This window comes from Trachypithecus francoisi, unplaced genomic scaffold (assembly GCF_009764315.1).
Source record: "Trachypithecus francoisi isolate TF-2019V2 unplaced genomic scaffold, Tfra_2.0 Lachesis_group12, whole genome shotgun sequence".
In the NCBI taxonomy this organism is placed as follows: Eukaryota; Metazoa; Chordata; class Mammalia; order Primates; family Cercopithecidae; genus Trachypithecus; species Trachypithecus francoisi.
In genome coordinates this window covers 88,766,993-88,780,260 of record NW_022681457.1, presented here as the reverse complement: position 1 = coordinate 88,780,260, position 13,268 = coordinate 88,766,993, and the positions used below count along the sequence as shown (strand labels likewise).

At 45.9% G+C, this 13,268-nt stretch overlaps 2 protein-coding genes across 5 annotated transcripts in view; both read left to right on the top strand.

The window, feature by feature from the left end:
• Positions 1–10,166, top strand: part of LOC117092886 (protein argonaute-1) — a 48,485-nt gene extending 38,319 nt beyond the window's left edge. For all 3 annotated transcript variants that reach the window (XM_033227129.1, XM_033227128.1, XM_033227130.1), the window contains one exon: positions 58–10,166. In XM_033227129.1, the coding sequence (XP_033083020.1) occupies positions 58–166 (109 nt within the window). In that variant the 3' untranslated portion in view covers positions 167–10,166. The remainder of the gene's footprint in view (positions 1–57) is intronic.
• A 1,470-nt stretch (positions 10,167–11,636) lies between these two features.
• LOC117092885 (protein argonaute-3) overlaps positions 11,637–13,268 on the top strand; it is a 142,727-nt gene continuing 141,095 nt past the window's right edge. For both annotated transcript variants that reach the window (XM_033227124.1, XM_033227123.1), the window contains exon 1: positions 11,637–11,992. In XM_033227124.1, the coding sequence (XP_033083015.1) occupies positions 11,974–11,992 (19 nt within the window). In that variant the 5' untranslated portion in view covers positions 11,637–11,973. The remainder of the gene's footprint in view (positions 11,993–13,268) is intronic.

Here is a 13,268-nt window from a genome sequence, read left to right as displayed (position 1 = left end):
GGAATTAGCAGCAGCTCAGTTCACCAGGAAGGACTTCTTTCATTTTTTCCTTTTCAGTGGAGAGGGGAGCCACATATCGGGGCAAAGCAATGGGCGGGACCCCCAGGCCCTGGCCAAAGCCGTGCAGGTTCACCAGGATACTCTGCGCACCATGTACTTCGCTTGAAGGCAGAACGCTGTTACCTCACTGGATAGAAGAAAGCTTTCCAAGCCCCAGGAGCTGTGCCACCCAAATCCAGAGGAAGCAAGGAGGAGGGAGGTGGGGTAGGGAGGAGTGTAGGACGCCTTGTTTCCTTCTGTAGAGGTGGTGTGAGAGTGGGGAACAGGGCCAGCAAGACAGACCACCAGCCAGAAATCTCTGATATCAACCTCATGTCCCCTACCCCTCACCCCATCTTGTCACATCTGGCCCTGACCCCACTGGACCAAAAGGGGCAGCACTGGTGCCCACCATACACACAGGTGTCTCATGTGACTCACAGTGCTAAAGACTCATGCTTGACAGCTTGGTAAGGTCAACTCTGTAGCCCTGCAGACAAAAGCTGGCTAGGTTTGGGTTTGATACTTTAGATGGGAAAGTGAGGGGCTTGAGAAAGTGGGTGGGAGGAGGGAAGGATTTTTTAGGAGCCTTAATCAGAAAAGGACTAGATTTGTTTAAGAAGAAAAATGAAACCAGACCCAGATCAATATTTTAGGATACTAGATGTTTTAATGGGTTCAGAATCCAGTTTGTAGGAAGATTTTTTAATGGTTTTGGTTGCTCCTCCCCCAGCTGCCACCCCCTCTTCCCCTTATTCCTCTCTGTCCACATTTTCTGCCCCACCTTCTCCTCCCTGACAGACATCCAGCCCCTAGTAATACTTAAGGCACTATGGCACTTAGCTTTGAAGTGACACGACCCTGTCTTCCTTCCGCCCGCTGGTGGGTAACCAGTGCCTTCCCTGTAACGGTAATGCTGCAGAACTGCAACCTTTTGTACCTTTCTTTGGGGAATGGGGTGGGGGTGGGAGAGGAGGTAGATGGGGAAGAAATACCCCAGACCCAACAAACCTCCAGCCAGAAAGCCAGCTATTTTGCATTTGAAGGAATCGACTTCCTCATTCATTGAGCTTTTTAAAAGATCACAACCTCAAGATGGTTAAAATCCATTGACATTTGCACTTTCAAACATGACAAGTCTCGGAGCTGCTGAGATGACTGGCCCCTGGCCTTTCCACTTATGCCTCCTTTTCTCCTTGTTCCTCCTACCTCCCACCCCACCCAGGTCTGGAGTTACTTTCATAGCATTTTTCACTCTTGGCTTCTTTTCTCCCTTGATGGTCAAGTCTCTTGTGTTTCAATATTTCTTAACTGGGGTGTCTTATAACAAAAAACTCTTAGGTCTAAAATGAGAAAAAAGAGAGAAAACAAAATGTTATTTTTATACCATAACTTGAGTGTATTGCCAAAATTTGGAAATCCTTCCCATGCCTGATGAGTTTATATCCCGGAAACATTGAGCCATCAGAATGAACTGTGTACCTGATTTGTTCTCTGACCTGGCTAGGTAGGGAGGGGGTGGTTATCACCCCAAGATGGGGTCCGGGCTCCATCCTTCCTCTGTGCAGATAATACCTTTCTCTTGCTGTAGCCTCCCTCCTCTGCATTGTCCTGCACTCTTTCTTGCAAGTGCATCTTTTTCCTTCCTCTGGACTGTCCTCTGACCCTTTGGCTCATCCTGGATTCCAGTGTGTCCTGTGGACAGGCTAGGGAATTTTGCTGCTCCCTATTGCTTCTGTTTACACAAATGAATTTTTCCTGGTTTCCCACTAGGGCATGTGAGTGGGTGGCATGGGCTTTTTTTTTTTTTGTCTTGAGACATGGGGTTTGGCTGTCTTGCAGGACTGGAGAAGGTGGTGGTTCTAGCTTGGTCTCTGTTGGCCTTGAAGCAAGCATCCCCCCCTGCCCTTTTTCCTTGACTGTTCATTTTTTTCCTGCCCCACCGCTTGGGATGGGGAGTTGCAACTTCAGTGTGGAATTTCCTCTTTTTGAGGAGCCTGGGTTTGGATCTATCTGATCTGGTGATGAAGCCTTGATTACTTTAGACCTAGCCCAGGCTTGGAGGCCAGCTGGAGCAAGGAGGGTCTAAATCCTGGCCTATAGAGTTAGAACTACCGTTTCCTCTCCTCAGCTGCCCTTGTATGACCCGGATTTGCTATGCAAAACAATCTGTCCCAGGTTCTGTTCTGGTTGGCTACATTATTCAGCAACTCACAAAACGTAGCACAAACATTCATTATGGAGAAAGCATCAGGACTGTTGAGTAACTCCTCCTTTACTTTTTTCCTGCTGGCTACAGCATGGGGTGCCCTATAGGCACAAGCCCAGCTGAAGAACAGAATGGAGGGCTCTGGGAGGAGGCAGCTCACTGGAGAGCCTACATTCATTCCTTACACAAGTGCCTAAAGAGAGTGATGCTAACACTCCATCTGCCCTGTCCATTGCCTTCATATACAGTCTACTTCGTGTTCTGTCACCCTTTGGGGAGGGGAGCTCTTCTGGGACAGTGGGCTCTGCATGTTCTCTACTTGGGTACATTTTGGGGCTAGGATCAGGGCATTATTCCTGGAGGGTCCAGTCATTCACCAGCATTTGCAAATGTCCATAGGGAGCAGGTGGCAGCCTCTACTCCCAGCAACAAGTTTGTGTTCTCTCCTTTTCTCTCTTTGCCTCACTCTCTCCAGTTGGTTATCAGCTGGGGCTTGAAATGCATTTTTAGCCGTTTGGCATGGCATATGCCATTCAAGAAATAAAAAAGCAAGAGAATCAGCTTTGGGCAATGACAAGAAATGACTTCTTACTCTGATTTTTTTGTAAAAAAATAATTTTTGAGACTTGGAAAATAACCCTGACCTTGAGGATTATTCTTGTTTGAAAGGTGATGGATGCAGATGGAGAAGTGGTGTTGGCAGCAAGCATTGGCTCATGTGGATTTGGTTTAAGTGGTGCTTCTTACCCAAGCTTCAAGGAAGTGCTTGGGGGACCCCCAGCCTCATCCTCTTAGATGGGTCTCTTGCTCCCTTTGTACCACTGTTTTGCCTTCCTTTTCCTCTTCTCTTTTTCCCAGGCTTCCTTTCCCTTTTCTACTATTCACTCTGCTTGCTTGCTGGCCGGGCCTGCCTGCCTGCATGCCTGCCTGCCTGCCTGCCTGCCTGCCTGCCTATGTGATGATGAAATCTCTGCATGGCTGCAATGATCCCACTGTTAGCTGGCAAGGTCAGGCTTAGCTCCTTGACTGCAGAAGACCAAGAACCTGTTCCCCAAGCCCAGAGATGTTCACCTGGGCTGGACTGCCCTCAAGCTTATACTAGAGAAGAGCAACTGACCTGCCCAACTTGTGTGAAGTCAGGAGGGTTTCTGGCATTTTCCACACCTGTCCACTCCTTGGAGCTGGTTTCTCTCATTGCTTTTACTAAATCTGGTTCTTTTTCTCTTGACCTGGGGCCTGCCTTTTCTGAGATTGTCTTAGGGTTGAGCTACTTGGGTATCCTGGGCTTGAGTGTTAGGGGATGGACATAAGGGAAAGAGTGATGAGAAGAGAATGGAGAGAATTTGAATAAAAGGTGGGAAAGGAGAGAGCCCTGTTCTTTGATTGTTTATCCAATCCAGCCTGATCCATTAAGGATTGAGGTGCTACACTGGCCTCCAGGGATAAGCCTGGGGCTATTGTTGCTGGGAACTTAGGCTTAACATAAAGCCGAAGAAGAAGGTACCTAGAATTTTGAAACTTCCCTAAAAAGCTCCTAATGCCCCACCTGCTAGATAGCTTCTCTGTGGCCTCCTATTTAGCTGAGCAGCAGTGTTTTTGGATGCTTTTCTTCTGTTTGTGAATAAGGCCAGCACTCAAGATGGGCAGACAAGGGCACACTATTAGCTGGTCCATAGGATATCTGTAAGGCTGGTGGGACAATTTTGGACCTGGAATCCTGTGAACTAACAAGGTTGGAAGTTTCTTCCCCTTCAGGGTAGAAAAATCATCTCAAACTAGACAAAAGGCAGTTTTGGAAACTACATTGGGGGAAGTTATTTTTATTTATATATGGGGCCTACGCCAATCTAGGATGGTAGCTGGAATACCTTCCTTCTTAAAATCTGATCATGGCAGGGATATGCAGGGCACTTTTTACTATTTGGCCTTCTAAGCAGATTGGGAAGGAGGTATTTTCTGGTTTTCTCTTTCCTCCAACTTAATAGGACTTGCCTTCTCCCTGGGCAGGGAGAGAGGCTGGGTTGGTGCTCTCCCCTTACTGTATTCATACTGACTTAGAACCTCTGGCTGCTGTTTGGGCATCCAAGAAAGGGAGGGGAAGGAATGAGCTAAAAATGAAACAGAATGAGTTGGGAAAGGGAGATTTCCTTCTCTACAGAGGAAAATAGGAAACCCTCCAAGAATTGTGCAAGTAAAGACATTCGTCAAATGCACTGAGTCCCTTGGTGTAGTAGCAATAAGGAAAAATGAAATTACTTTCCTGTGCACACAGTCCAGCCTAATTGGTGTGTGATGTTGCACTCAGCAGCCATGTGGTGGGCGTGTGTGACTACTCTGGGTTTCACTTTAGTTTCTAAACTTTTTATCCCTCTCAAGTCCAGCATGGATGGGGAAATGTCTCTAGATCCCCACAGCTGTGTACTTGTTTGCATTTGTTTCCCTTTGAGACTTGTGTTTGTGTCCTGCTTTGAGCTGTACCTTGTCCAGTCCATCGTGAAATTATCCCAGCAGCTGTAATGTACAGTTCCTTCTGAAGCAAGCAACAGCAGCAGCAGCAGCAGCAGCAGCAGCACAATTCTGTGTTTTATAAAGACAACAGTGGCTTCTATTTCTGAAGTGCGGTCTTTCTCTTTTTTTCCTACCAGCAAAACAAACTTTTGGGACTGATTACATCTCTAATAGATTTTAGGTGAGAATAATACTGTAGATTGTTATGCGGGAATACTTCACAGGGCCTCCATTTATTCTTCATTCAACAAACATGCAAAGCACTGTGCCAGCAGTATTGTGGGGAGGGCAGGCACAATTCAAAATGAGGAAAATAGTGTCTGTCTCATTAAGGGAATTAAGTTTGGTGGGGGATATGACTAGCCAAATGGTCCCCTGGCATAGGAGAAAGATAATGAGGGAATGGAATAAGACTACAGCAACAAATATAGGGAGGAAGGGACAGATTTGAGAGACGAGAGATAGAATTAGTAGGACTCGATGGCTGGTGGGAGAAGACAGGAGTAGAGGTTAGCTCCCAGGTTTCTCCTTGAGCATAAGAGTGTGTTGGGACATTCTGCCAGTCAAGATGGGAGTGGCAGGGGGAGACTGTAGAAGGAAGGTGGGGAGTTTTAGAAGAAAGACAATGTTGTATAGACTGAGTTTTGAGGTTTTTTGGGAGCAATAAGGGTAAGGTGTCCAGTAAACACAGGTTGGTGCTCAGGTAAGACTGTAAAACTGCATTTATAGATATGGGAGTCATAGATGGTAGTTAAAGCCATAGGCATGAACAAGTTAGCTTAGAAAAAGAGAAGAGAAACATAGTATACAACCCCCTAAGAAACTCAGTTTAAAGGATGGGGCGAGGAAGCAGATCTTAAGGTGACAGATCACTGGTAGAAAGCTTGTGGGTTTTTTGATTCTTTGTTGAACCAGTTTAGTGAGGTAGGAGAAGAAATCAGAGTAGAAGTTTCATGAAGGGTGTGATTAACAACATGAACTGCTGCAGAGAAGGAGTTCTTCTTTTTCTGTGTGTTTTACCTTTCTACTCCCCATCTGTTGGGGATCTTATAACTCTATGACTTACTTAGGTTATTCTCCAGTATTTCTTGAAAATGAGCATTGGAAAAACCAATTCTAAAATGGCTAAGACTAGGACTTTCAAGTTCCCCACAACTACCACCAATTAGGATATAATTGTAAAAGAATAAACAAAACCTAATTTTGTTCCTAGCGAATATTATAAACTGTGTTCCAGTGTACTAGATAATAGTAGAATACTATATTTATTTCCATAACTTGTCTTCTTTAGAGCCTGTGAACTCCTAGGAGCAGAAGCTATATTCTCTTCATTTTTGTCATCTCAGGGTCATGGCATATACCAACGGATCAGTATGTGCAAATAGAATTGAAATAGGCTAGTAGTCTGTAGTTCATGAGTATAGGCTGGGTGGGCAGCAGATCAAGAAGTGATAGGAGTACACAGGGTGAACTCAGAATTCCTGAATCTTCAGGTAAGCAGATACTTAACCAGATTATCATTGTCTTTTCCCACTCCCCCTAAATTGGAGGTTTTATGGTTTTGTACTTTAAGCTGATGGTATAATTGTCAAGCATGTAAATTCTGGCATTCTTCCTGGTACTGCTAGAGCACTGTTATTTCAATGCATGGGGGTAAGAAAGCTCAGAGAAGGATTCTGGCAGAGGGCCCAGTGAGAAATCATCAGTGGCAGCCAGTGTGTACATACGTGGACCTAGCATTCCTCTGGAGGCCAAGTGTTGTGAATTGGCCTGTGGCTATCACCTGGCAGACTCCCTTGGGAAAGAGCCAGCCAGCCCCATGCTTCTTTTCAGCAGCAAGGGTTAGGGAGGTTGGTTGAACTTGAAGAGCAGATTAGACATGGAGCAGATTTTGCCCAGTTGAAATAAGACATAAATTTATTACCCCAAGTGAGGCAGAAAAGTACTTAGCAGGGGGAATGGGAGGATGATGATTATGGCAAATTTTGGTATAACCTTTAGTTTTAGAAAAGATTGATACTGAAAAGCCTTCAGGATTTGCCTGTGGTTGCTACTCAAGTTAAAAAAGACTGGGAGCCTGCATTGTCTGGTCCTGGAGCTCAAGGTTTTCAGTGAAGGCTTGTCCTGGCACCTCTGGGCATTCCTTTTCATTACTAGTTGAGCACCCTTCCTTCTGCTCTGTCAGTTGGCAAAATATTCTGGAGCACATTCTGGACTAGCAGTTGCCTTGGGGTAGTCAGGCTGGGTATTTGTTTGGTATCTCTTGGTGTAGCAGATCCCAGAATCTCATGGCAATTTGGATTTGGTGGCTAAAAGAAAGAGTTAGTGCAAGGAAAAGACTAGTTGGAAGTTCTGTGTCTGGGCCATCCTTAAGCTGCTGTCTACTGCTTGAATGGGAAGTAATGTTGAATTGGGAAATTAGCTCACCTTTATTGTTTCTAGCTTTGCAGACATTTATTCCTCTGATGATAGGCTGGGAAATGCCTAGGCAGGCTTAGAAGGCACACAGAGCATGACAGAAGTACTCCGTCAAAGCAGCTGTGTCAAGAAGGAAGAGCTGGAAAAGTGGATTTGCTGGGGAATTAGGCACATTTAGTTTTCCACTTACGCACAACTGCCTTCTCCAGTATATCATAGCAGGGTTTTTTAGGCCTTTGTGGCTTACCCTGCAGGAACATACTATCCTGTTGTTCTGGACTGTAGCACCTTCACCACCATCCTCTTGGCAATGGTTTTTTGTTTTGGGGTTTTTTTTTTTTTTTGGACAAAGTATAATATTGAGGGACCTTTTTAGGGAGCCTTTGATCTTTTGTCCCCATTTTCCAAAGGCAGGGAACTTTCTTCTTAAAAGAGACAGTGGGAACTTTTAACCAGGTTTTTGGAAAAAGCCTGTGAGCTATTAATGAGAGTGAGCTGCAAAAGGAGGAAGGGTTTGTTTGGGTGCTTTGAAGTACTTGGCTAGGTGTTTTCTACAGTATCTTATACAATTGCATCTTACAGCATCTTTACATGCAAAATAGTTTGTCAGTTATCTTCAATTGCATATTACAAAATTATGATTAAATTTTTCTTAAATAAGAAAACTATCATTTCATATGACAAGAAAGCCTAATTTAACGTTACTCCAAGGTTGGTTAATTCAGTGGCTCAGTGATAACACCAAAGAATTAGTTTCTTGAAATCTTTTTGGTCTGCCATCCTCCATGTTGTTTATCCTCATGCCAGTTCGCCTCATGGTCCCAATATGGCTACTGTAATTCTGGGAAGGAAATGCTGACAGAACCATGCCTGGCAAAAGAGACAAATTTTTCCATGTCCTTCTAAAGCAAGGAAGTCTTCCTGGAAGCTCCAGCAGATCCGGCCTCATGGCTTTGCTAGAAATGGGTCATCTCACTCCTGTCACTGGCAAAGCAAGTAAGATCATCCATCATGAGTGGCTTAGATGAATGAATGATCCTTTGAGTCACGTAGACTAGAAAGTCCAGTCATGTCTACCAGCAAGAAGGGAGATAAGGGCTATTGGATAAGCAGCGTCTGGTCTCAAAGGTACTTCAACTTTTACAGATGAGAAACATGAATCTGAATGACTTTCCCAGGCTCACAGCAGGAGAGGGCCTTCAGTGTTAGCTGTGTCTGTCCCTAAAGCCCAAGTTTTATATTGTATCTTGCTACAGTGTAAAGTAACTTACTTTCTACCTTGTAGAAACTGATGGTCTAGGAGAAGAGATTTGAACTCAGGTGCCCAGGTGACTAATCTTGGCCCATGTGAGAAGATTCTACTCAGTTGCTGTCCTTATCCAGTGATGTTTCTTGTCTCACACAAGAAGCCTAGGAGTAGAAAGTCCTAAGTGGAGTAGAATAATAGTGGCAGCAGGGAGGGAAGTGTGCACTGTGTGTCCCTGAGCCTGACTTACTGGGCAGGAACTTGGCGCTTAAAGTGGCAGCTGGCCACCCTGTCTTTCCTGCATGCACTGAGTTTGGTAGCTCATTATGCCTTTCCTTAGTGACCAGTGATATTGATCATCTTTTCATGTGCTTACTTACTATCCCCATATCTTTGTTGTTCACATCTTTTACCCATTGTATTTGTTGTTTTTGAGACAGTGTCTCACTCTGTCACCCAGGCTGGAGTGCAGTGGCACGATCACGGCTCACTGCAGTTTCTGCCTCCTGGTCTCAAGCAGTCCTCCCACCTCAGCCTTCTGAGTAGCTGGGCTTACAGGCACATACCACCATGCCCAGCTAATTTAAAAAAAAAAAAAATTTTTTTTTCCTTTTGGTAGCAGTTCGGTTTCATTATTATTGCCCAGGCTGGCCTCTCTCAGCTTCAAGCTATCTTCCCGCCTCAGCCTTCCAAAGTGCTGGAATTACAGGCATAAGCCACTGGGCCCAGCCTCTTTTACCTGTTTCAAAATTGAGTTTTATTCAGTTGTAAGAGTTCTTTATTCATTTTAAACACAAGTCCATTGTTGGTTGTATCTTTCACATCTATTTTTCCCAGTCTGTGGCTTGCCTTTTCATTTTGAAGAGCAAAAGTTTAAAATTTTGCGAATTTATTAAAGCTCCATTTGTTGCTTTTTTCTTTTCTAGTTATACTTTTGTGTCATATTTTAGGAAATTTTGCACTGGGTATTTGATGGCTCCTGAGGAGGTTCAGCTTTCAGAGGGCACTGATTTCTCTGCACCTGAGATTTTGTACTATTTCTGTATTTCTTTCTTCTCAGAACAACCAGTGTCACCAGGTATGAGGGCAGAGTTTTAGCTTGTTTGCTGAGCCCCATTCTTGAAGCTCATTTATTTATTCATCTATCTATCCATCCATCCAACAAATATACTGAATGCTGCTATGTGCCAGGCACTGGCACTGTTCTAGGTACTGGGGCAATGGGAGTTAAGGTAATACCCAACGACCCTGCTCTGTACCCTTAAGAGCAGACTCAGTTGGGAATGAGTTATCCAAAAATAGGGTGTACATGTAGTCAGGAGAGAGCCTCATACAGCTTTGCCTTTGGCAGAATCCTTCAAACCTCTTTGTCTTCCTACTTTTTGATATTACAAATCATGAGCCTTTCACATGCGTTCACTCTAAAGAGGTGGGTTCCTGGATAGCAGAAGTAGAAAGGCATCATTGACATTTATTGAGATGGAGTGAATCAAAGGGTATAAATTCTGCTCTGCCAATGTTGAAAAAGACTAGCCCACCTCAAGGGTTCATCACTGTCACCATGTCTATTGTCTATTCTGGAAGAAGCTGAAGAAGTCTGCTTTTGTTTAGGGAACCAGTTCCAGAATCAGAGGGTTTGAGGATATAAAAGACCCTTGCACAAGAGTTGGTATTTACCCTGTCAGATGCTGCTACCAAGATTTGGATTGTGTACAGTCGAGGATTAAAAATGACTTTTAAGATGCAGTGTTTCATCTGGTGACATTTAATTTGATATTTTAAAATTGGGGAGGGTATTTTCAGCCACGGGGGTAGGGATGTGAAGGAAGCCGAAAGTAAGACAGAATTGGAGTCAGATGTGGTTTTGAGTCCCATACATTTATTAAGTGTTTAATATTATATGGTAAGTGCTTTAAAATGGTAAATAGTAAATACTTCTGTTATTCACTAAAATTTGGGGAGGCTTTCCTCTGTGCTTTATGTACATTCCCTAACCTTACAACTCTGTAAGGTACATACTGTTCTCTCAGTTTTTCAGATAAGAAAATTGAAGCCCAAAGAGATCAAGTGACTGATCCAAAGTCCCACAGTGAGGGGAACTGAAGATAGGATATTCTTCTTTTCCTCTTTAAAAAATTATTTTGATTAAAAAAAAAACCGTATTACTGAAGCATAAGGACATGGGGAGAAATTATGAATCATTCCTCAGCCTGAATAAAATAGCATCATGTTTCATTAAGGCCACAAATATTTATTAGGGACCTACTATTTGCCTGACATTCAAGTGGGGTGGGGGCACACAAGTAGTAAATAACAGACTGGGCAAAGGGCTACCAAGGCAGTACTGTAGTAGATTAACAGGTGCCCCACCGTGGGTGGTCCGGAAAAGGCGTCTCAGATGTCTTCCGTTGAGACGTAAAAAGAAACTGTGGGGTGGCGAGTAAAGGGAGGGTGGAGAGGAGACAAAGGGTTCCTGGCCAAGGGAACCAAAAGCAGAGAAGCCCCAAGTCAGAAAAAAGCAGCGCTTGGCCCGTTGGGGGAATTGGAAGCCAAGCAGTACAGCTGTAGCACAGGCGGGGCCCGTTTACGCCGTGCGTTTTCATCCTGGAAAGGAGTTTAGGTTTTCCAAGTGTGACGAGGCGCTATTAAAGAGTTTTAAACATGGATACTCGATCTGTTTGTGTAGTGTCCTGTTCGTTAGTCATCTTTTCCAAACTATAATACATTTTTTTTAAATCCTAAAAATGGTCGTTAAAGCAGTCTAGGACTTAGGTCAATTGCGGTGGTCACTTGACCGCCTGTGAGGAGGCGGCGCGTGGGGCGGCTCGGACTGGGCGTGGCGGGGGCTCAGGAAGGAGGGTGGCCCTACCCTAGCGGGCTCGGCTCGGGGCCTCCGCGGCAAGCTTGGGTCCTTCACCCGCCGGCTCCAGGTAGGCTACTCTTCAGGTAAGCCCCGCCGCCAGCCGCGACGTAGCCGCAGACAGGCACCGCCCCCACTCGTGCGGCATGAGGAGTCCTGCCCCTTCGGGTTGTCTCTAGCCGGCACTGCCCCGCGGGGGACGGCCGAGCCCGCCGCATGTGGCCCGGCTCCCGGACACCTCCCCGGCGTCCTCCCCGCCGGCCGCTCCCGCCCCGACGTCGCTCCGGCACGGCTCGGGGCCCAGAGGCAAGGCGAGGACGCCGGGCAAGCCAGGCAGCGGAACTGACGCCGGCGGGCTTCCGGGGCGGCCCCCGGCAGGTCGGCGGCGGTGGCCCGCAGTCGTGGAGGGGCAGTGGGAGCGTCGGCGGCCGCGGGCGATGCAACTTCCGGACGGGACTCCCCTGTGTTCGCGCCTCACGTCTCCCCTTCCTCTCGCCTAGTCCCGTGCCGTTTTCCGTCCGCGACTCTTCCGGCCCAGAGCTTTCGGAGTGCGGTTGCTCAGGGGAAGCCGTCGCCGCCCCCGCCTCGGGGCCGAGTGAGAGTGTCCGTCGCGCGGCGTCGCCCCCTGGGCCGCCTCCTTGCCCCCAGTGGCGGGCTCCGTTCTCCCTCGAAGCACTCCCCCCAGCTCCATGAATGGAAATCGGCTCCGCAGGTGAGTCAGAGTCTCTGGGCCAGGTAGGGGATGTCACCCAGCTACTGTCCTCTGAGTCTCCCTACTCCTCCCGCCCGGCCCAGGTGCGCGAGGTGAGCGTCGGGCGGGCATCCCCTGGTCTCCCAGCCCTCGCCCTGCTCCCCTGCGATCTCCCCGCAGCCCAGCCGCAGTTCCCCGGGGCCCCTGAGTCGGCGAAACTGCGAGGCGGGGAAACGCTTGGAGGGTTTAAGTTTGGGGTTATCTAGGCGGTATTACTCTTTGCTGGAGTACCCTTTTTCTAGACTTTAGAATGGTTTGCCATTGTCTAGTTGGAGTTCTTGTCCTTTAGCCAGTTTGTGTGCTCCGTAGAGGCTGGGCAGCCAGCCAGCTCCCTTACCTACCTCTTAGGGTAGTTGTGAAGATACACTGAGATAACGGATAACTTCAAATTAAGTTCGAAGGAGGTGTTGGTGCAATGTTAAATTCAACATGGCATTGCTCCCACCCCTCGAGTTCTTTTCTGTTGTTTGTGGCAGCATGGTAGATAGTTTCTGAGGAGCTGGGAAATGTCATAGCAGCCTGGATCACTGCTTATACGAGGAGGTGGATCTTAAAATTGCTGACAGCATTTTTTGTTTCATTCTCTGTTCCCTGAAGAAGTAATTGTCATATTCCTGGAAATTTGGAATTTAAGAAAACTGCTTTATCTTCGGGGGGAAGAACAGCAGTCTTGCAGTCGTAAGAGAAAATTGCAACATGGATAATACTTGTCCTTAAAAAAGGAAAAGTACTCTTTATGGTTCTAAAGTAATTAATTCAGGGACAGAAAGGTGTTGCATAACGGTTTGCCTAACAAGTGATCATGCTTGGCATTTTAAATTTGAAAGTATGCTTCAGACGATCACAAGTTCGTAAATTAATTTTCAAAATATTTGCGGGACTGTATTGTTACTAATGGTGTTACAAGTTCCTGAATTCCATATCTCTTTTTGCCAATTTGATATAAGAAAAACTTATGTAAAAGAAACCAGTGACATAACGATAGCTAAGAACTTTATTGAATAGATTGAGTATTAAGTGTCAAATGGATGCAAAAAAGCACTCAAACTGGGGAGGTGAGATGGGGAGAGTTAAAAAAATTTTTTTAAACAAATTTTGTTACATGGAAGTTTCTCTAATCAATTTCTACCATATCTCTTTTTCATGCTCCATTGTTTCACCTTGCCCCGTATCGTCTTAAAAACAGAAGGTCTGTCTGGATTCTGAAAAGATTTAGATTCTTATTCAGTTTTGATTT